At 46.2% G+C, this 21,062-nt stretch overlaps 1 protein-coding gene across 1 annotated transcript in view; it reads left to right on the forward strand.

The window, feature by feature from the left end:
- Clasp1 (cytoplasmic linker associated protein 1) overlaps positions 1-21,062 on the forward strand; it is a 289,328-nt gene that overhangs the window by 253,526 nt on the left and 14,740 nt on the right. The window contains exons 39-40 of the mRNA XM_029562400.1: positions 2,107-2,297; positions 4,277-4,405. Of these exons, the coding sequence (XP_029418260.1) occupies positions 2,107-2,297; positions 4,277-4,405 (320 nt within the window). The remainder of the gene's footprint in view (positions 1-2,106; positions 2,298-4,276; positions 4,406-21,062) is intronic.

The raw sequence follows: 21,062 nt of genomic DNA on the forward strand, positions 1-21,062 counted from the left end.
TCTTTATTCCCTTCTTTTTGGGGGAAAGGGGTTTTTTTTTTTTTTTTTTCCTTTGCTTGTAGAGTTGGTTCATCATTTACTCATCCACTGTTGATCTTGAACAGAGATCAGAGCATCAGTTATTATCCACCGCCTGTGTACTGAAAGGCTTAAGCAGAAAAGTGGGACAGCCAGGGAAACCAAGCATTCTTCGGCATTTTGAACTTCCCTATGTACTTGCTCCCTAATCTCAGAAGCTAAAGAAATATGCAAATGGGCCTAGAGTTGGTTCATCATTTACTCATCCACTGTTGATCTTGAACAGAGATCAGAGCATCAGTTATTATCCACCGCCTGTGTACTGAAAGGCTTAAGCAGAAAAGTGGGACAGCCAGGGAAACCAAGCATTCTTCGGCATTTTGAACTTCCCTATGTACTTGCTCCCTAATCTCAGAAGCTAAAGAAATATGCAAATGGGCCCTGAGAGCACTTGTAATGATTTGTCTCCACAGTTGATTTTCCATGTTCCCTGTTTAAAGAGCTCAGAGTTGAGAGCTCTTAAGTGAGCATGGCAAAGAAAGGATATGCCTTTGAAATGGTTGGTATGGTTCAGGTCCCTGACAATGTGGTTCAAGTCCCTGCTGGTAACTGCTAGTGAAGGTGAGCGAACTTTCCAGGCTCTGAACAGTCTAGACACTTTCATTGGCATCTGATGCTGTGTGGGTGAAGCTCTACACATCCAAGAAAGGAGCAGATGTTAGTCAGAGGTGATAGTGAGAGGGCCTTAAACCAGTGTTTATGGGGCGCACGGGGATCTCGTGGCACCGGTCCCCTGCGTGCACCCTGGAGCGGCGGGTCTGGTCGCGCACCGCATCGCTGTCCGCCGCTTCTCTGTGGGTCTCTGCTGCCGGGGCTTGCCCGGCCGGGTTCCACCCTAATTTTGTTCGCTGGCATGGGGTTCAGAGGCTCTCATGTTGGGCGCCAGATATGGGGTGCGCAGGGATCTTGGGGCACCAGCTACTACCATGGCACCAGTCCCCTGCGTGCACCCTGGAGGGGCGGGTCTGTTCACGCACCACGTCACTGTCCGCCCCTGGGGTGCTGAGGCGGCGGCGGGTCCCACAGCATGTCTGCATTGCTGGCTCTCTGGCGGGTCCCTGCTTCTCCGCTGCTTCTCTGTGGGTCTCTAATTTCACTCTTGCACTTCCTCAAGATGCGAAATCCACCGGCCGCTGGATCACGCGGGAAGGAGCGGGGCGGCTAAAGCTAGGTGTCCGTGAGTCGGCTTACGAAGAGACAGCTCTCTCCAGGAAGGCTGGATCGTGGGCAGTAAGACACAGGACTCAGCTCAGTCTCAGTGGTACAGCCTTTATTCAGTGACTCTGCTCGGCTCCAAGTTTTGGTGACTCAGCTTCAATTATTGAGGGAAAACCAGGAAACTTAAACTGTGGGGGCAGTGGTAAAAGCCTTAGCTGATAAGTACTTTGTGGGATGCCCTTATTTACATATGGAAGTGGGCTCCTGCCATGCTGCCAATCTCCCTGAAAATCACACAGGAAAGGCTGGTAGTAACAAAGCCGGAGGCTATGTTTATGGTAGGGCATCTGTGGTGGGCACTTCAAAAGACGAGTCAGGAAGATGCCAGAAAAGCACTCTGTTGAAAAAGGAGTCCCTGCATTTGAAGCTGAGCCCATGGGCTATCCGGACATGAAGGGACTTCTACTTTACACAACAGGGGTCCCCAACAAGTGTTTGCACTGGAGTGGGTCTCCTACAGGCAAGAGGCTGTTCCAGTAGAAAGCCCAATTCAAACTGTGGTAGTGGAACAAAGTTTAAAGACAGTCACAAAGGGCTTTGGAAGGCAGTAGTATTTTTTTCCTCTTTGTGTGAAATTTGAAGGAAAAAAATGGTAAGTAATATCAGAATCAAGATACTAGTCCTGGACAGCGGGTCTGGACCTCTGCTCTCACAGTGAGAGGGTCTGGGGGTGCAAAGGGGAGCCTGGGCAGCCAAGCAGCGCAGAATGGGAAAAGCACAGGATCTGTCACTCAGTTGTGGTGGGAAAGAGCAAGGCAGGAGCACTGTGGCCAGCATCTCCTAAGGTGTCATGTGCCTGTGTCTCCCCAGTGCCCATTGACCACTCGGACCTGGTGGCTGACCTGCTGAAAGAGCTGTCCAACCATAATGAACGTGTGGAGGAACGGAAAGGCGCCCTGCTGGAACTGCTCAAGATCACCAGGGAGGACAGCCTGGGCGTGTGGGAGGAACACTTCAAGACCATCCTGCTGCTGCTGCTGGAGACACTCGGAGACAAAGACGTAGGCACTGTGACCCTTCCACGTGGCGGGTTTATGATGCCCTTCCTGGTCAGGGTTGGCTTCGGCTTGCCTTTGTGGGCTACGCTGCTGGCTTACCTCAAGACTTGTATCTGTCCAGTTTCCACATGGTTTCTGAGCACTTGCCAGCCTGGTAATGTTTTTATCTGCAACAGACCACATCCAGGCTTACATGTGCCAGTCTGGGCCTCCCTGTAACTGGGTGTGCAGCCAGCACTAGTTACTTTAACACAGAATTCCCCAGAACTCCATTAGCAGAGAAGGTAGCCTTTCAGGCCACAACTTCACGTGTTTCATTTTTATTTCATGTGAAATAAAGAAATCGAGAAGTTTATTTTTTTTTAATGTTTTGTAACATTTATTTGTGTGTGAGTGTGCTTGTGGGCACATTCAAGTGTGTGGAGGTCAGAGGACAATTTGCAGGAGTCGGTTCTCTCATTCCACCGTGATTTAGCTTTGTCTCAAGCATCCTGACTGGCTGAGCCATCTCATCAGTCCAACCTTTATTGTTTTTAAAGACCCTATTAAATGTTGCATTCTATGAAATTTCATCTTGGTTCACTACTATTAGTGGGCCAAATGACTGATTCTCAAAGTGTACTAATAATTGTAAAAATAACCTTCTTGCTGGGTCATTGAATGTGATTGATCAGGCATTGGTAGCAGGCCTAATCAGGGACAGTGGTCTAGTCAAAGTCCTGCCTTCTCCCACCTATGGTACAGGTCCCTTGCACACAGTCAGGAATAAACACTGGGAACCACTGGGGTTAAATTGTAGAAATAATAGTCCATCCTTCCTTGCTGATTTTGTGTGAGCTAGCAGAAACAGTAATAAAATACCTGTAGTGAAGAGCTAGGGGACAGGGCTGGGAGGAGCTCCAGGAAACTAGCACAGATGAGGTCACAGGCCAGACCCAGGATCACGGTGGTCATTTATGGTGGAGAGTTGGGGAGGGAGAGGGCAATGAATACTGCCTTCCAATTGTTTTCTAGTGCTTAGGATTAAAGGTTCAGTTTAAGGGTAAGTAAAGATACAAAAAAGATAATTAAAGGTCTGCACTAGCCAGGTATGGGGGTGTATATCTTTAATCCCAGTACTCTAGAGGCAGAGGCAGGTGAATCTCTGTGACATTAAGGCCAGCCTAGTCTACATAGTAAGTTCCAGGCCAGCTGGGACTAAGGGAGACCCTGCCTCAAAAAACAAAACAGAACAAAAAAATGGTCTGCGCTAACTTTTCTTCATAGTATTGCCTGTGGAGACAGTTATACTTGACAGGACTCTGGGGGAGATGCGATGATGTCATGCAGAGGGCAGGTGCATCGTGTGTGAGTTTGCATAGAGCACAGCTGAGTGACAGGGGATCAGGATGTGCTTCTTCGCTCAGTTTGCAGTAAACTCTACTCTCTTTTCTTGAGATTAGGCATCTGTTTGGGATGGCTTTCCTCCAGGCACATGACTTGGGCCTTTACAGCTTGAAGCCTGTCGCATGGGTGATCTCATCACCCAGAAAGTCAGGAATAGCCACAGGTCTCCAGTTGACCTCAGTGAGTTCACAGCCTGGAAGGCCCTGTCCATGAAAAGGTTGATGTTTTGGGCTTGCCCTCAGGCACCTTTCACAAGAAGAATGACACCTGTTCCCACGTTTCAGCAAATCTGAAAAGCCCAGGGAACTGACTGTGAATTTAGGCATGCCATTGTCATTTCATCTCCAGTGCAAGGCTCATTCTAGAAGCCTTGACAGCCCTGCAGGTGCTAAGCCCTGAGGGTGTCAGCATCCCTCAGTGCCTGCCCTTTTGGAACCATCTAGAGAACCCACATTGAAAAACTGTGATCCATATAGAGGGACCTGCAAGAGGCCACAACTCCTAAAACGGTACTTCACCTGTGGTCCCATGCTTGCTGTGTATATGGACAAGGGTTGTGTACTATTTGATGATGGTCTTTTTCCTCTCATACTCAGCATTCCATTCGAGCACTGGCATTGAGAGTTTTACGGGAAATTCTGAGAAACCAGCCAGCCAGATTCAAAAACTATGCCGAGCTGACGATCATGAAGACTCTAGAAGCCCACAAAGACTCCCATAAGGAGGTAAGTGAGGCCTATGGCCAGAGGTATCAGATGGGCCTTCTTAGGGATGGGGAGCAGTGAGGGTTTTGGGGAGAAGACCAGGAATGAATATTCAAGCTTCTGAGTCTTTTTTCTTCTAACTTGACCTGGATTATACAGGTAAACTTACTACTTCATCATCATGAGCCAGAAGCTTACAGAACACCTCTGTGACTCCCAGGCCCCAGTGCCTCAGTTGAGCCTCCTGGGGAGCAGGCAGGATAGGTCTCTCTGCCTTGTGCATGTTCCCTTAGTGGTGGGCTCTCAGCAGCCAGTGGCCACTTGCCTGTTGACATGTTGAGTGCCTGTGGCTTCCCAGTCCTTGGAGAGGCTAGCAGCCTACAGAATGCAGAAACCTGTCTTCAAAAAGTGAGTTCAGGATGGGGGACATGGCTCATTCAATAAAGTGTCTGCCATGTAAGAATGAGGACCTGATCAATTCTCAGAGCCCATGTACATAAAACAGTAATCCTAGCGCCAAGGAGGAAAAGATGGGCAGATCCCTGGAATTGCTGGCCAGCCAGCCTAGCCTACTCACCATGCTCCAGGTAAAAGTTAAAGACCCCATCTCAAAAATGAACAAATAAGTGCCAGGCGTGGTGGCGCAGGCACTTGGGAGGCAGAGGCAGGCAGGCAGATCTCTGTGAGTTGAAGGCCAGCCTGGTGTGCATAGTGAGTTCCAGGACAGCTGGAGCTACAGGGAGACCCTGTCTCAAAAAGACCAAAAACAAAACAAAACAAAACAAAACAAAATAAAGTGGGGCTGGAGAGCAGATGGCTCAGCAATTAAGAGCACTGACTGCTTTTGCGGAGGACCTGGCTTTGGTTCCCAAGAACCCACATGGTGACTCACAACCATCTATAACTCCTGTTCCAGGGAATCCAACACCCTCTTCTGGCCTCTGTGGCATTAGGCACACATGTGGTACATACACATACATGCAGGCAAACACTTATACACAAAATAAAGAAATCTTCACAAAATTTAAAAAAAAGAACAACAACAAAAAACGAAACAAGATGGACAACTCCTGAGAAGTAACACCTAAGATTGACCTCTGTCTTCCAATCATGTACTGACACACAATATCTCTCTCTCTCTCTCTCTCTCTCTCTCTCTCTCTCTCTCTCATGCATGCACACATGCACGCAAAAAAATGAATCTAGTAGCAATCTCTATCAACAGGCACTGTAGAAACCAGAGTAGTAGTAGATTTAAAACTGGAACAGACTCAAGATGGCAGAGTGTGTGTGACCCCATGACTGCTTGTCTAATGCACCCTCTTGGCTCTATATGCCTCTTGTGAGCATACTCAGAGGTAGGGGTGGAGCAGTTCTTAACTCTGAGGAAAAAAGAAAGAAAAAAGAAAAGATACCCTAAGGGTAGTTTTGCTCCTGGCCAATATCTGGCCACTTGGGCAGTGACTGCTTAGGCCTCCTCAGATCTCCATTTAGAGGGGGTGCTCTGCAATGTGGGGCTCCTTTTCCATCAGCAGGGTCAGCCTCTTGCTCCTGGGCCTCTCTCTCTCATTGCTGGTCCCACACAGCACATATATACATAGGCACTAGGTGTGTTACCAACAAATATCTTGAGTTTCTAAAACCTGGCCTGGTGACATGATGGTGATAGTCACTCGTGCTTGAACAAAAGGCTTTCCACTTACCAGCAACCTTGATACCTTTACTGGCTGAGTCATCTCACCAGCCTGTGATTTCTTTTTTTAAATTTTATTACATTCATTTGATAGCTGTGTGTGTGTGTATCACAGTGTAAGTATAGAGGTCAGAGGACAGTTTTCAGGAATCAAATCTCTCCGTCCACCATGTCGGGGCCCAGGGATCAAACTCAGGTGTCAGGCTTAGAGGCAAGTGCCTTTACCTTGAAGAATCATCTCACTGACCGTCTTTCTTTGTAACTCGATTGTGCAGTTCTGGAGGATGTACTTTGTAGATGGCCGTCAAATGTGGCAATGTCAAAAGTTTGGACGTGCCTGATAGATGGCAGTGACTGGTTTTATGGCAAAAGACAAGCTTAGAATGAGATTAGGGTGAACTAGGCCGGAGTAGTGTTAGAGCACTTCCTTACTAGAGGCTGCCTTTAAACTGGGCCCCCCATTTTGAAAACTCTGGCACAAGTGAACTTTTACTATTTTCTTGTGATACCTTGTTTTCTTGCAAAACTGGAGGCTTAGAAAGTATGAGACTCTTACCCAAAGGAAAGGGCAGAAAAAATCTTGGGCCTCAGATACACTCAGCAGTATTCTGTCAGTGTGGGATTCCTGCCACAGTGACCTGAGGGTACCCAGGGGACTCTGTGTTCTGAGGTACTGCTCTGATAGCCCCTCCCTGCTTTGCATGCCTTTGGCTCACCTTGACTCCACACCCTGCCACTTCCTCATGAAGCTCAGCCTGTCACATTGCCAGAAACTGCTTGGGTACCTGTATATTTAGGTTTGGCAGGGTTGGTTTTTTTTTTGTTTTTTTTTTTCTTGAAAAGTCTTCAGTTGTCTCTGTCTCTGTCTCGCTCACTCTCATCCATGTGTTCATGTGTGCAGGCGCATATGTGTATGTAGAGGCAAGAGGTCAGTCTCAAGTGTTTCTCCTCAGGCACCATCTTACTATTTTATTTTAATTATTTTTTATTTTATGTATTTGAGTGTTTTCCCTGCATGTATATAAGTGCATCCATGCCATGCAATGCCTGCAGAGCTCAGAAGAGGGTGTTGGAACCCCTGGAACTAGAGTTACAGACTGTTGTTAGCTGCCCTGTGGGTACTAGGAACCAAATCTAGGTCCTCTGGAGGAGCAGCCAGTGCTCTTAACAGCTGAGCCATCTCTCCAGCCCCGTCTTACCAGTGGCTCGGAGCTCACTAAATAGGCTAGGCTGGCTGGCCAGCAATCACCAGGAATTGGCCTGTCTCTACCTCCCCAACTTGGCTATTTTTTTTAAAAAGTGTGTGTGTGTGTGTGTGTGTGTGTGTGTGTGTGTGTCTCCATGTGCGTGCATGCAAAGTATGTGTATGCATATCACAGAAATACACACGGAATTCTGAGGATAGCTTTCAGAAGTCATTTCTCTCTTTCTACCATGGATCCCAAGGATCAAACTCGGGTCATCAGGCATGCAAAGCAAGGCTTTTTGAACTCAGGTTCGCATTCTTGCAAATCAAAGACTTTATCTGAGCCACTAGCTCGCTCTCTCTTTAACCAACATATCTCCTTTCCTAGTCTCTGGTTCTTCCTTAACTTTTTAAAAATTTGTTTTATTTTAACTGCATATGCAGTTTGTACGGTGGCTGACTTGTTGGCATACTAGTGTTACACATCATTTTTCTCTAGTCTCATTAGGCTTTCCTATCATTACATTCAGTACTTATGAGAAGGATTCAAGGTACTTCTAAGCCCAGTTTCTCTGTCACAAAGACAAAGTCTGTTTTCCTATCTGATTGGCATCTCCCATGTATACTCATCCCAGGGGCCTCTCTGGGAACTGTGTATCCTCTCAGAAGATGGTTATTATTAAAGATTTATTTGGGACTAAAGAGATGGCTCAGTGGGTAAGAGCACTGACTGCTCTTGCAGAGGACCTGGGTTCAATTCCCAGCACCCCCATGGCAGCTAACAACCATCCGTAACTCCAGTTCCAGGGTATCTGGATATCTGATACCTTCTTCTGACCTCTGTGGGCATTGTGCAACACAGGTACATTTACACACATGCAGGCAATGCACTCATACACATAAAATAAAAGTAATAAATATTTTTTAAATTTATTTTATGTATGTGTTATGTGAGGGTATGTGCACATGAATACAGTACCCATGGAGACCTCTGAAGCTGGAGTTATTGATGATTGTGAGCCACCCAGCATGGGTGCTGGGAACCAAATTCAGGCCTTCTGCAAGAGCAGTACATGCTCTTAATTGCTGGGCCATCTCCCTAGCCTCCCAGATGATTGGTTTCATATTCCTCAACAAAACCCAGGGCTTGGTATGAGATGAAGAGCATGAGACCTGGCAGGCTAACACAGGGCTATGCCAAGGAATTGGGACACCACTAGGCATGGTGATGCACGCCTTTAATCCCAGCCCTCAGGGCACAGAAGCAGGCAGATCTCTGTGAGATTGAGTCCAGCCTGATCTATATAGTGAGTTCCAGGCCAGCTTGAGCTACAGGGAGACTCTTATCTAAAAAAGAAAAAAAAAAAAAAAAAAAAAGGGGGGGGGGGGAGGAGAAAGGAAAGGAAGGAGAGAAAAAAAGAAATTGGAGCAGCAGCCATTTTCCCCTGTCACCTGTGCCAGTCCCCCATGCCAGGGCACACTATGGCTCTGGCTATGGAACTGAAATGCATCATAAGTGTTATTGGAGGACCAGAGAGATGGCTCAGTGGATAAAGTGCTTGCTACACAAGCATGAGGACCTGAGTTCAAATCCCCAACACCCATATAAAGCCAGATACAGTAGTGTGTCTGGAATCCAGTGCCCTAAAGGTTGGGAGGCAGAGACAAGAGGATCCCCAGAAGCTCAGAGGCCCACCAGCCTGGCATACCCAACAGCAAACCATAGGAGAAACCCTGTCTCAAGGTGGAGGGCAAGGACTGACACCCGAGTTTGTCCTCTGACCTCCACACATGCACAATGGCACACATGCACCCACACTTGAACAGATTTTTGTAAAGGCTGTTAGACAAGATGGGTAAGGTAGGACTAATGAAAAGATGACTCATTTTCTCATCCTATGAACCAGAGTCAGCTTTCTTCAGTTCTTACTACGAGAGCTGTGAACATAGAATGTGTTTCTTACACACTGAACATGCCCCAGGCAGGCTCTAATCTTATCTCCAAGCCGTCAGTCCCAAGCTAAGGGACACATTCTGTAGTGAGTATGATAGGGGGGTTTAGACACTGATTTACAGCTTTTATTTTAAAAGTTGGTGTCTGTCAGCTTAGACATAATCTTCTCATAGTTCCTACATTTCTTCCATGACCTCTTTTGTCTTTTTAGTAGATAATGTTGACTTTTAGTGCCTGTAACATTTGTGAAGTTTCTATGCTTTGTGGTGGTGTAAGCATTCAACAAACATCTTAAAGGGCTATAGCTTGATATGGTGACCTTTTAAAACCTCAAGCCCATTTTTGTTTGTTAGGGTAACTCCATTCACAGGAACTCTTTTTCTCCTTTCAGCATCTTTAATCTGTTTGTTGGGGCTGGCTTAGCATCTCTCCTTTGACCAGTAAAAAGGGAGTGTTTAGTAAGAGAATCAATAGGACATGGCTCTGAGGCAGGGTGGAGTGTGAATGGACAGAAAAGCTAATTCCAGTCTAGCACCGGTTACTTGCTGCTCTGCTGCCAGGGTCCATCCTCCTTATATAGCCCTGTGTACTCAGGACTGTTGTAAGAATCAAGGAATAAAGCCAGGGAAGTCTTTTGTTTGCATTGTTTGCATGAAAGTTTATTTTTGTTTTCAGACAGGGTTTATCTATGTAGCCAGGCTGACCTCAAACTCAAGATTCTCCTGCCTCAGTCTTCTGAGTGCTTGGATTGCAGACATGTACCATCATGCCCAACTCCAACTCTAGTTCTTAAAGTTATTCCATAAACTTTTCAAACATTAGATTTTTTTTTTTTTTTAAACTGTGCCACATTAGTGAATATTCAGTTACATGCCCACTAAAAAAAAGAAAATGTTAGCCAGGCAGCTTCTGGAGCAGGAAGATCACATGAGCCCCAAAGTTCAAGGCCAACCTGGGCAACATGGTAAGACCCTCTTTCTTAGAAATGTATAAGGGGCTGCAGAGGTAGCTTAGCATGTATTGGTGCCTGCTGCCAAGCCTGACAGTCTGAGTTCAATCCCCAGGACCCACATGGTGGAGGGAGAGACCTGACTCCCGAAAGTTGTTCTCTGACCTCCACAGGTGCACCATGGCATGAGTACAGACAGACAGACAGACACACACACATATACACACACACAAATCTAAATTAAAAATTCATGTCACAGTACTGTCACCAAACATTTCTTAACACACACCATCATTGTTGGTGTCTAGGATATCAGAACCCAGCTTTTTTAGGTAGTGTGGCTTATTTGAGGAAATTCTATTCTTCTTTTTTTTTTTAATTTTTATTTTATGTGTATGCATGTATTACCTGCATGTAGGTAAGTGCACCCGTGTCATGCAATGCCCGCAGAGGACAGAAGAAGCTGTTGGATCCCCTGGAACTGGAGTTACAGACAGTTGTTAGCTGCCATATGGGTGCTGGGATTTGAACCTGGGTCTTCTGCAAGAACAGTCAGTATTCTTAACCACTGAGCCATCTCTCCAGCCCCAAAATTATGTTCTTAACTAAATATTAAATAACAATTCTGTCTCTGGAGGCTTTATTTTTAAATTCTTTCCAGTTACATTTTCTATTTTATGACTAAAAGGAATCAGAAAAGCAAAATGAGACCAAAGTTACTTGAAAATAGAAAGATGATCTTCCTGGTTCTGGCTGTCTGGCCTTGCCTAGCCAGTGCATGTTTTTGATCCAGTCCTTTGAACAGATCCTGTGGCCAGAGGAAAGCTGAGGCATGCCAGAGTAGTAGCTGGTGTCCTTCGGGTGCCAATTAAAATTATCAGCTGGCCACATCTTCACCAGCCACCTGCACTGTGCAGCCTGTAGGGTGGCAGCCCTGTGTGCCTGGGTGTCTGGGTCACAATGCACTGCAGGGACCCAGAGAAGTCACAGCACCCCCCTGGACCTTGTTTTTTCTTATCTGTTAGCCCCAGGCTGGACATGGAGATTATCTCTTCCAGCTCCAAGATAACAGCAGTGGCTATTGAGTAACAAACCTAAATTCTAAATCTCTAGTTTTCCATAGGCCCAACTTTGGGATTTGACCAGCAGCCCTGTTTCCTTTGGAAGTTCTTGCTTTTTAATAAACAAACCCAGCAATGTAGTCATTTAGCAGTTCTGAGCTGCTAGCTGCCGAGTTGTATCACTGATGCAGGGCTATGTGCACATGCAGCCTTCAAGCTCTTGGTGTGCTTGAGTTAGTTTCAGCAAAAGGTCATTGTGTGGTTCCTAGTGAGGGATACCAGGAGCTTGGAACTAGTTAGATGGTCAGGCCAGACAGCCAGGGATAGTGACAAGGAGCAGGAGGGAGTGAACTCTAGCCAGAAACCAGGGCAGCACAAACTGGGACATGCAGACATGGAAGGCACACCTAGGTTGAATCCTACTGAAGGGATTGCAGGAGTGCATCCCCTTAGGAAGCCAGCATGGTCTCCATGTCAAGGGAGATACCTTTCCCCCTTCACAGGGCTGTCATAAGAAGCCAAGCCCAGTGCCCTAGTCCTGAATGGTGCTGCTGCTATTGAGGGGCAGAATAGCTCCTCTTCACTGATGAGCTACACCTGCCCCTTAGCTAAAACCTGTCCATCAACTGCTGCAACTTCAGAAGGGAGATGCTTTTGCATTTGCACACTGCTTACAGACCGTGACTGTGGACAAGTCACTGAGGCTATGATGTCTGGGGTAATGCAGGAGAGGAGTGCTTTGTGCCCTTCCCTGTGGGGTGCACATTGGTGAGATGGGGTAGCTGACCCTGGTGAAACCGAACATCCTATCCCCTTATACTCTCCTATTAAAGACGATAGACTACATTTGAATGGAATAGTTGTCAGGTATTTTCAATTTTACATAAAGTAGATATAACCGCATCTCTCTAAATGCACTCAAGAGGCTATTTAAATTCAGCTGAATAATCTCTTTAAATTACAAATAAAAGGCTAGGCCACACACCTTTAATCCCAGCACTCAGGAAGCAGAGGCAGGCAGATCTCTGTGTGATCAAGTCCAGCCTGATCTACATAGTTCCAGGGCAGCTGGGGCCACAGGGAGACCCTGTCTTTAAAAGAGGATAAGGTCAGGGCTGGAAAGATGGCTCAGCGGTTAAGAGCACTGACTGCTCTTGCAGAGGACCTGGATTCAATTCCCACCCACATGGTGGCTAACAGTGATCCATAACTCCAGTTCCAGGGGAATCCAACACCTTCTTCTGACCTCCGTGGGCATTGCACGACACGGGTGCACTTACACACATGCAGGCAATACATTCATACACATAAAAAAAGAAATTTGGCTGCTCTCGCAGAGGACCCAGTTTCAGTGTTCAGTTCCCAGCACCACCCATATGGTGGCTAATCATTCATAATTCCAGTTCCAGGGGATCCAGTGCCCTCTTCTGTCCTTTGTGGGCACTGCACAACATGGATCCACTTACACACATGCAGGTATTAACACTCATACACATAAAATTTTTAAAAATCAAAAAAAGAAGTTGGATCGGAAATAGAAAAAAAAAAAAAAATTAAATAAGAAGGAGAGTGTGGAGAGGGGGAAAAGGAGGGAGAATTTTACAGGTAAAAATCTGATTTTGTATTCTCAGGGTACTGCCTGGTTTAAACCTGCCCCTATTTGTGCTGGAGTAGCCGGCCATCATCAGTGCTAGTCTAGAAAACACAGTAAGTGCTTAGAAATGGGCAGTGGAGTTAGGAGTGTAGAGAAGAGCCCAGCTTGCTATGCAGCATCTCACAGACAGACAGACAGACAGACAGACAGACAGACACACACACACACACACACACACACACAGAGCAGGCTACCAGCACCTCCCCAGTCCTCACCCTTTGACCCTGCTCGCCTTAGTCTCCCCAATGAGTAGACCAGTCTTTTCTTTTTTTTATTACTTTGAGGGGGATGTGATGCATACATGTGTGGGCACATACATGCCACAGTGCATGTGGCAGTCAGAGGAAATTTTCGAGAGTCAGTTTTGTTTTTTCACCATCAGAATTGGCAGTAAAGCAAGCACTGTATTTATCTACTGAGCCATTTTCCAGCCCAAGTAGACTAGTCCCCTCTGAGGGTCTTTGAAGCCCTTATTTTGTATCTGCATTTTTTTCAGAGTAAAACACTCTTCAGGTTGGAATGAATAAGATTATATAATCCAAAGTAATTTAGGTTTCCATCTAGTCCTTCCTGTCATTTTTCTGATAAGGAAAGACTGAGGCATGGGCATTGGAAGAAATTTACTTCAAGACCCGCTTACTGGTGGATCACAGAACCAGTCTCTTAGTCTTAGGTTTCTGAGAGTTCTCACCTCCCCCCTCTGGTCCTGAGCCTGGTCAAATGAGACTCATTCCAAGGGTTGGCCCATAGTGGCACTCCACTCTAAGTTCCAGTGTCTCTCCGTGCCATTCTGTGGCATTAGTCTTTTCCCTCATTAAATTAAAGAATATTAAGACTTCATGTCTATCCAGTTTGTAAGGCCTCCCTGGCCACTCCCAGAAGGTGGTGCCAACTTTTTTTCAGCTTCCAAATGAAACTCCAGGTGCCCTACTGGAAGAGCTCTTTGGTTCTAGCTATGGTTGTTTTTGGATGTTTGCTACATTTTTTGTTTTGTTTTTTAAATTCACCCAGTTGTTCTGATGCATCTGAGACAGAGCCAAATCAAACTTGGCAATCTCCAAACATGCAGTCCAAATATCGAGAACTTCTGTGCTCTAAAATTAAGAAACCTTATCTTTAAGCAAACATCAGTGTTCTGAGTCACAATCCCATTTCCTTAAAAAGCTAGGTGTGCAGGAGGATCACAAGATCAGGGCTAGCCTGGGCCATAGAGCCAGACTCTGTCTTTTCCTAGCTAGAAATGTCATTAAGATTGAAGAGAAAGAGTTACTGTGTTTCTAACCAGACAGGAACAAACTCTGAATCCAGACAGAATTTTTCCATTCTGAAGTAAGTCGTGACCCTGAAATCTGCTTGCTCCTTCTGACTTTCAGTTTGCCCCCTGTAGACATGCCCCCAGCACCCATGGCCACCTTGACTGGTAGGCAGTGTTGCCGCCTTTCCTTCTGTCGCCCATGTTTACTTTTGCTCTCTGCTTACACTGATAATCTTCACTTCTTATGTTACATAGAACACAGGTAGAACCTAAAGTTCACCCTGATGCAGGCAGCCCGCCAAAGCCAGGGCTTGGCATAGGGAGTGAAGTCAGAACACCTACCTCCCCTGCCAAAACCAGTGTCTACCTTCTGGAACTTTCTGTCATCCCAGGGAGAGAACCTTCAACTGCCCAACCTGACTTGCAGCCTCTAGCAGTTTATTTCCACACCATCCTCAGATGGTGCAGTTGATGAAATTTCTGGACAGTTCTGGAAGAACACTCTCCCGGGACTGGGTTCAGCTCAGCAGACCCTAAATGGTCTTTTTTTCTCAGAAGCTCACTGTAGGGTAATTCATTCTTACCATGAGGCTGTCTGTTGAAAAACTGAATACTTATTGCATCTCCAAGGGGCACCAGAGGTAATAAGCTTGCTTCTCTCAAGACTGACAGAGGCTAGAGCCTGATTCCTGCTCTGTTTCCATATCACATTCATGTTCTTTCCACTCTCCCTTCCTCTTGAGATCTTCAAGTCTGATTGCCATCTGTCAGTGTTTCCTCACTTAGATGTATCAACCAAGTCATCCAGTATTTTATGACCCTTTTCACAAGACTAGGTTAGTCCATGTCTGCTTCCTCTTTGTGTTCTTAGGCTAGCTTCTTTATTGTGAAATGTAAATGGAAGTCAATTGTGAATGTACTTGAGGTAACTCGTGCACTGTGAGGGAAAATAAAACATTGTATACTACAGGAAGGTGAGTTTGGCAAACTTACTATTGATGTACCCAGCCTAGGGTACAGAGAGATGACTGAGGTGGGATCTTGCCTTCAGGAAACTCTAATGGAAGAGTTTCAGCAAGATGATTGCATGGGGCCTCCCAGGGCTCTATGGAGACATGAGTCCTGAAGGATGAGTGAAGGACATGAGTGACACATGGGACTGGGTGGGGGCATACAAAAAAGGAGCCAGGTCTCACTGAAGCTCCAAACCCCTGCTTCAGGTTGGCATTTTAGAGGTGGGGGAGAGTGCTCAGTGCCAGCACTAGACTGTATTTCCCATTCAGTTGCCTGTCCTTTGGCAACTTGGACAGTAGGGAGAGATGAGGCCTGAGCTCTGCTCTCTAGCACCAAGCAGCTCACAGACTGGGTTTTGGGCTGTGTATTAGTTGCTTTTGTAGATGCTGTGACAAAATACCTGACAAAAGCAACTTAAGGGAGGAAAGGTTTGTTTAGGCTCAGTTTGAGGACACAGTCATGACGGCAGGAGCATAGGCAGCTGGTCACATTGTCTCCAGTCAAGAAGCAGAGAGAGATGAAGCTGGTACTCAGCTCGCTTTCTCCTCCTCATTCAGCCCATGGAATGGTGCTGCCCATGTTCAGGGTGGGTCTTCCCACCTCAATTAACCCACTTCTCACAGAAATTCCCAGTGGTGCATGTCTTCTAGGCGATTCCAGATTCTGTCAAGTTCCCCATGTTAACTTCCACAAGCTGCCTAGTAGTGCTGCTGCTGCCACCACACTCCACATCCAACACCTGGCTACCTGCCATCATGTGTTTCAGCTAGAATGTTCTAGGTGCATGTTGTTCACATAACTGAAGGAGAGGGGCTGTTTTAAAGATTGTTTTTGAGACAGGGTCTCACTATGTAGTCCTGTCTGGCCTCAAACTCACTGTGTAGACCAGGCTGGCCTCAAACTCACAGAGATCCACCTGTCCCTGCCTCCTAAATGCTGGGATTAAAGGTATGTGCCACTACATCCAGCTAAAGATTTATTTTATTTTTAATAATGTGTACCTGTGTATGTCTGTGTATGAGTATGTGCATGTCTGTGTGTGAGTATGTGCACGTATGTGCAGGTATCTGAGACCAAAGGTGTTGGATCCCTTGAAGCTGGAGTTGCCGGTGGTTGTTGTGAGTCATCTCTCCAGCCCCAAGCACAGAGTTTTTAACTCCATCATAGAGTTCAAGGTCAGCCTAGACTATGTAGCAAATATTTTTAAAAATACACTTGAGGGGCTGGAAAGATGGCTCAGCGGTTAAGAGCACTGACTGCTCATGCAGAGGACCCAGGTTCGATTCCCAGCACCCACATGGCGGCTACAAACCGTCCTTAACTCCAGTTCCAACGGAATCCAAAACCCTCTTCTGACCTCCGCAGCTTTGTGTGACACGGGTACACTCACATACATGCAGGCAATACACTCATACACATAAAATAAAAATAATAATTTTTTTTAAATACACTTGAATATTCTTAACACCTACCTTCAGATACATGGCTGTAGTGTTTACCCATGCTGATCCAGGGCTGCATGCGCTTTCTGAAGAGACTGCTACTTAATTCCTGTGTGGAACTCCACAGGTGTAAAGATGGGGGACAGTAGCCTTAAGTGAGACTGCTAGCCTTTGCTAGATGTCAAGAAATGGCAGACCATCTCAAGAAAAGTTCAAAGGGCCAACCAACAAGAAAAATAGTGATCTTGATAATTCAGAGATGTTTCCTCAAGCATAAACTAAGAAATGGGAGAGTGAATCTTGGCCCATTAGTAAGTACCCAACTTCTGGGAGGATCCCAGCTGCTGCCTCGTTGGGAAGAACTCTGCAGGAAAATGTCACTGGAATGAAAAGTAGCCCACCTTGGTGTGGCATGGGGTGGTCAGGGAGGCCACAGGCTTGGCCAAGAGGAGTCTGGAAGCTGTGGGCACTAAGCAGGAACAGTAGTGATTATTGCAGCATTTATAATAATATTAGCACTGCCACAGAGCACCTAGCCCATGCCAGGGCTGCTACTCAAATGTGGCACTCTGCCCACTCCCTCCTGGGGCCAAGACTGGATGGACTGCCACTTCCCCTAACCTCACAAGACACTTCAGGTATTTTTATCAATGTAGTCTCCTTGCCAGGAAAGTTAAAGTTCATTGCCATTTTTCCAGCCAAAATGTAAAAAGAAGAAAATAAAGACCCATAACCTGACCACTTATGAGGTAAGGAATATGAGACCTTTTATGCGCTGGCCAACCCAGATTTTTGTGTATATGCATTCATGAGTACCTAGGTGTACAGGTGTGTGGAGACTGGAGGCCAGCTTTAGGTGCCCACAGTCTTCAGGTGCCATCACTTTGTTGTTGTTGTTGTTGTTTTTAGGTTTACTATTTTTATGTTTTTTTATTATAAAATTTCATTTTGGGGACTGGAGAGATGTCACAGTAGTTAAAAACACTTGCTGTTCTTCCAGAGGACCCAGGTTTGATTCTCGAACAACCAGCCATAAATATAGTTCCAAGGGATCTGATGCCCTCTTCTGGCTTCTGTGGGCATTGCACAACATGGGTGCTACATACATGGCGGCAACACACTCATACATATAAAATTAGAATAATAATTAAGCTGGGTGTGATGGTGCACACAGGTGGATCTCTTGTGAGTTCAAGGCCAGCCTGGTCTACATAGTGAGTTCCAGGACAGCTGGGTCTACCAGGAGACCTTGTCTCAAAAAGACCAAAAATTAATAATAATAATAATAATAATAATAATAGCAGTAGTAGTAGTAGTTGTTGTAGTAGTTTTCAAAAAAAAAAAAAGGGGGTTTTATTTGATTTTTAAGGTACTCCGAAAGAGCAGCAAGTGCCAATAATTACTGAGCCATCTATTCAGCCCCCACCTTGTTTTTTGAGTTTACCAGTTTGGCTAGGTTGGCTGGCCAGCTGGCAAGCAGGCCCCAGGAATCCATCTGTTTCTACCTCACTAGCACTGGAATTATAACCACCACGCCCAGCTTTTTTATATAGGTGCTGGGAATCCAACTCAGGTCCGCATGCTTGTACCACAAGCCAACTAAGCCATCTCCCCAACCCCCACCCTAGGTTTTTATAGTGATGTATGTCAACTACTGGTGGCCCAGCCCTGCATATGTTAAATGAGTGATAAATGAGGTGACTGTGGGACTCAGAAATATTTCCCTTGACAACCCCACGGAGCAGAGAAGGTCCAATACTGCTCAACAGAGCCCTGCTTATAGAGAAGGTGTTTATACACTGAAGATAGGGCCCAACTACTGTTGGGGAGCCCAGATGTCTGGCCCTGCCCCTCCTACAAATCATGGGGATGAGACAGAACACAGCACCTTAGGCAGGGCCCCCAAATGACTGAAACCAGCACATGTGGCCTCAGAGCCCAGATCAGCTCCTTATGGTCCCACCCAACTTACCCCTGTATGTACTCACTTCTCCCCTCAGTTGTGGCTTCCCAGATGGTCCAGATGCTGTCTTCAGGGCTTCAGGGCTCCTTTGTTTAACTTGCAAGGGAGGTGGGTCAGCAAGATGACCCAATGGGTAGAAGTTCAATCCCCAGAATACACATGATAGAGAACCAACCTGCAATTTGGCCTCTGACTTCCACATGCACACCATGGCATGTGCACAAAAATCAATAAATGTGAAAAAAAAGGAAAGAAAGGGTGGGGGTGAGCAAAACCCCTAGTTGGAGGCCTGTGTTTGTCCTGTGTGAAGATTATACTGCAGCAGAGTGATCTGCTTGCAGCAGAGAGGGGTGTGGTCTGGCCTGGGAGAAAGCATTAGATCCTTATTGAACTCAAGAGAAACATGCACACCTTCATGTAGCCTGATGTTTTTGTTTACATATCCTTTGCTTAGCATGTTTATTAAGAGAAAGTATCAGTTACTGTCTGCTGTACCTTTGTCTTTGCTCTTCCTTGTTATAAGATGCCCCTATTTTACAGATAAGGAAGTAGGGTGCTGATACTTACAGTAGACCTGACTGGGATTTGTGTTCAGCACCCTAAGCACTTCTCAGTTCTTTATACTGCAGCTGCTTGTGCTTGGTGTCTGCAGGTAGCTTCCATCTTTTCTCAGAGAAGATCTTCTGTGACTTACCACAAACCAGAGCTGCTCCTTCTGCAATGAGCCAGTCATTCCATACACTTTCTTAAAAGTGCAAGGGGGGAGCTGGGGATGTAGTTCAATTGGTAGTGTTTGCCTGGTGTGAACAAAGCCCTGAGTTCTATCCCCTACATTGCAGTCACTTTTCTGTTGCTGTGATAGAATCACTGACCAAAGCAATTTATAGAAGGAAGAGTTTGTTTGAGCTTATGGTTCAGGGGAATTACAGTCCATCACAACAGGGAGGCATGGCGGCAGAGGTGGCTGGAGCAGAAGCTAAGCTCTACATCTTCCAGCAGGCACAGGAAACAAGAGAGCAGCTAGAGATACAGCAAAGCTTAAGAACTCTCTAAGCCCACCCCCAGTAACATGCTTCTTAACCAGGATAGCCACACCTTCTAAGACCTCCCAAAACAGCACCACCATCTGGGGACAAAAATGTTCAAATATTTGGAGCCTATGGGGGACATTTTCATTCAAACCACCACAGCAATGTATGCCAATAATTGTAGCACTCAGGCAGTGGAAGCAGGAGAATCAGAAGTTCTAGGTCATTCTCAGCTATATAATGAGTTAGAGGCCAACTTGGGAGATACTTTGTCTCAGATGGATGAATGGATGGTTGAATGGATTGATTAAGTAAAATGTAAAAATAAGCCAGTGTGGTGGCCCGTGCCTTTAATCCCAGCACTTGGGAGGCATTCTGTGAGTTTAAAGCCAGCCTGGTCTACATAGCAAGTTCCAGGCCAACCAGGACTACAGGGAGACCCTGTGTCAACAAAATATTAAAAATACAAGGGGAAGAGCATCATGGACAGATGCCGGGGGTTCGAACCTGCAACCCCCAGCGAGGTGAGGATTGGGGATGAGTAAGCATGCCGTTTGCCAGCCCACGCCACTCCCATTACCTGGGGACACTCAGACGCAACGGGGAATCTTAAGCAGAGACTCATTTATTGCAAGTATTCCAAAGCTTATAAAGGCACCTGGAACTCCCCCTCCCCCCCGAGGGTGTATCTTAAGGAAGGTCACGTGCTGATCATGCACTCCTCAGCAGTGCAGAAGTATTCTTCAGACTTTCAAAGCAAGCCAGGCCTCGCCCCCAGTAACTTTCTTTCGGACCTATGCAAGGTGGGGCCTTTAGGTCCCCACATATCCCCCTTTTTATTTTTATTTTAAGGCCGGACTGACTTTATTTCATGGATTACTCACCTCATAGATGGCTCCCTGAGGAGAGATGGCTATCTCCTTCCTCTAATCTTATGCATTTTTGTCTGTCTTAGGTTGTGTACCATCTGCTCAAGCCTTGCCCGTCATTGGATCATGCACCTGGCTATGTGCATGTCCTGTCTTAGGAGTACTTGTCATGGGACATCTTACTTGTCTTTGGCTAAAAATGTGTCATGATTAAGGGCAGCTGCGTGGGTAATGCCAGCCTGTGACAGTCTTAGCCTCTGCCTAACTCGGGTAGCCAAGCGTGGGCAACCGGAGGGTCTCCTGGGGAAGTCTGTAATCATAAGGAGGTGGGCTGTGGCAGTTCCAAGGGTCCTCTGTCGCCGCATTATCTGGTAAAGACACTTAAAGATAAGCATTATCAAGAGAAACAAAGCAAGTCATGGCGTAGGACAAGTTGAAATACTTCTGAGACCATGTACCTTTTAGCAAATTAGCCAGTTGTAGAGGCTGACTGGCAGTGAAGCCAAGAAACTGAGTCCTTTACCTCAGATGGATACAAATAAAGAGGAATTTTCCATAAACCATCATGCTAGTCAGTTGGATCCTGGCCTACCCACTTAAGGTTTTTCGC

The sequence above is a fragment of the Nannospalax galili genome, unplaced genomic scaffold (assembly GCF_000622305.1).
Source record: "Nannospalax galili isolate Female #2095 unplaced genomic scaffold, S.galili_v1.0 scaffold633, whole genome shotgun sequence".
NCBI classification, from domain to species: domain Eukaryota; kingdom Metazoa; phylum Chordata; class Mammalia; order Rodentia; family Spalacidae; genus Nannospalax; species Nannospalax galili.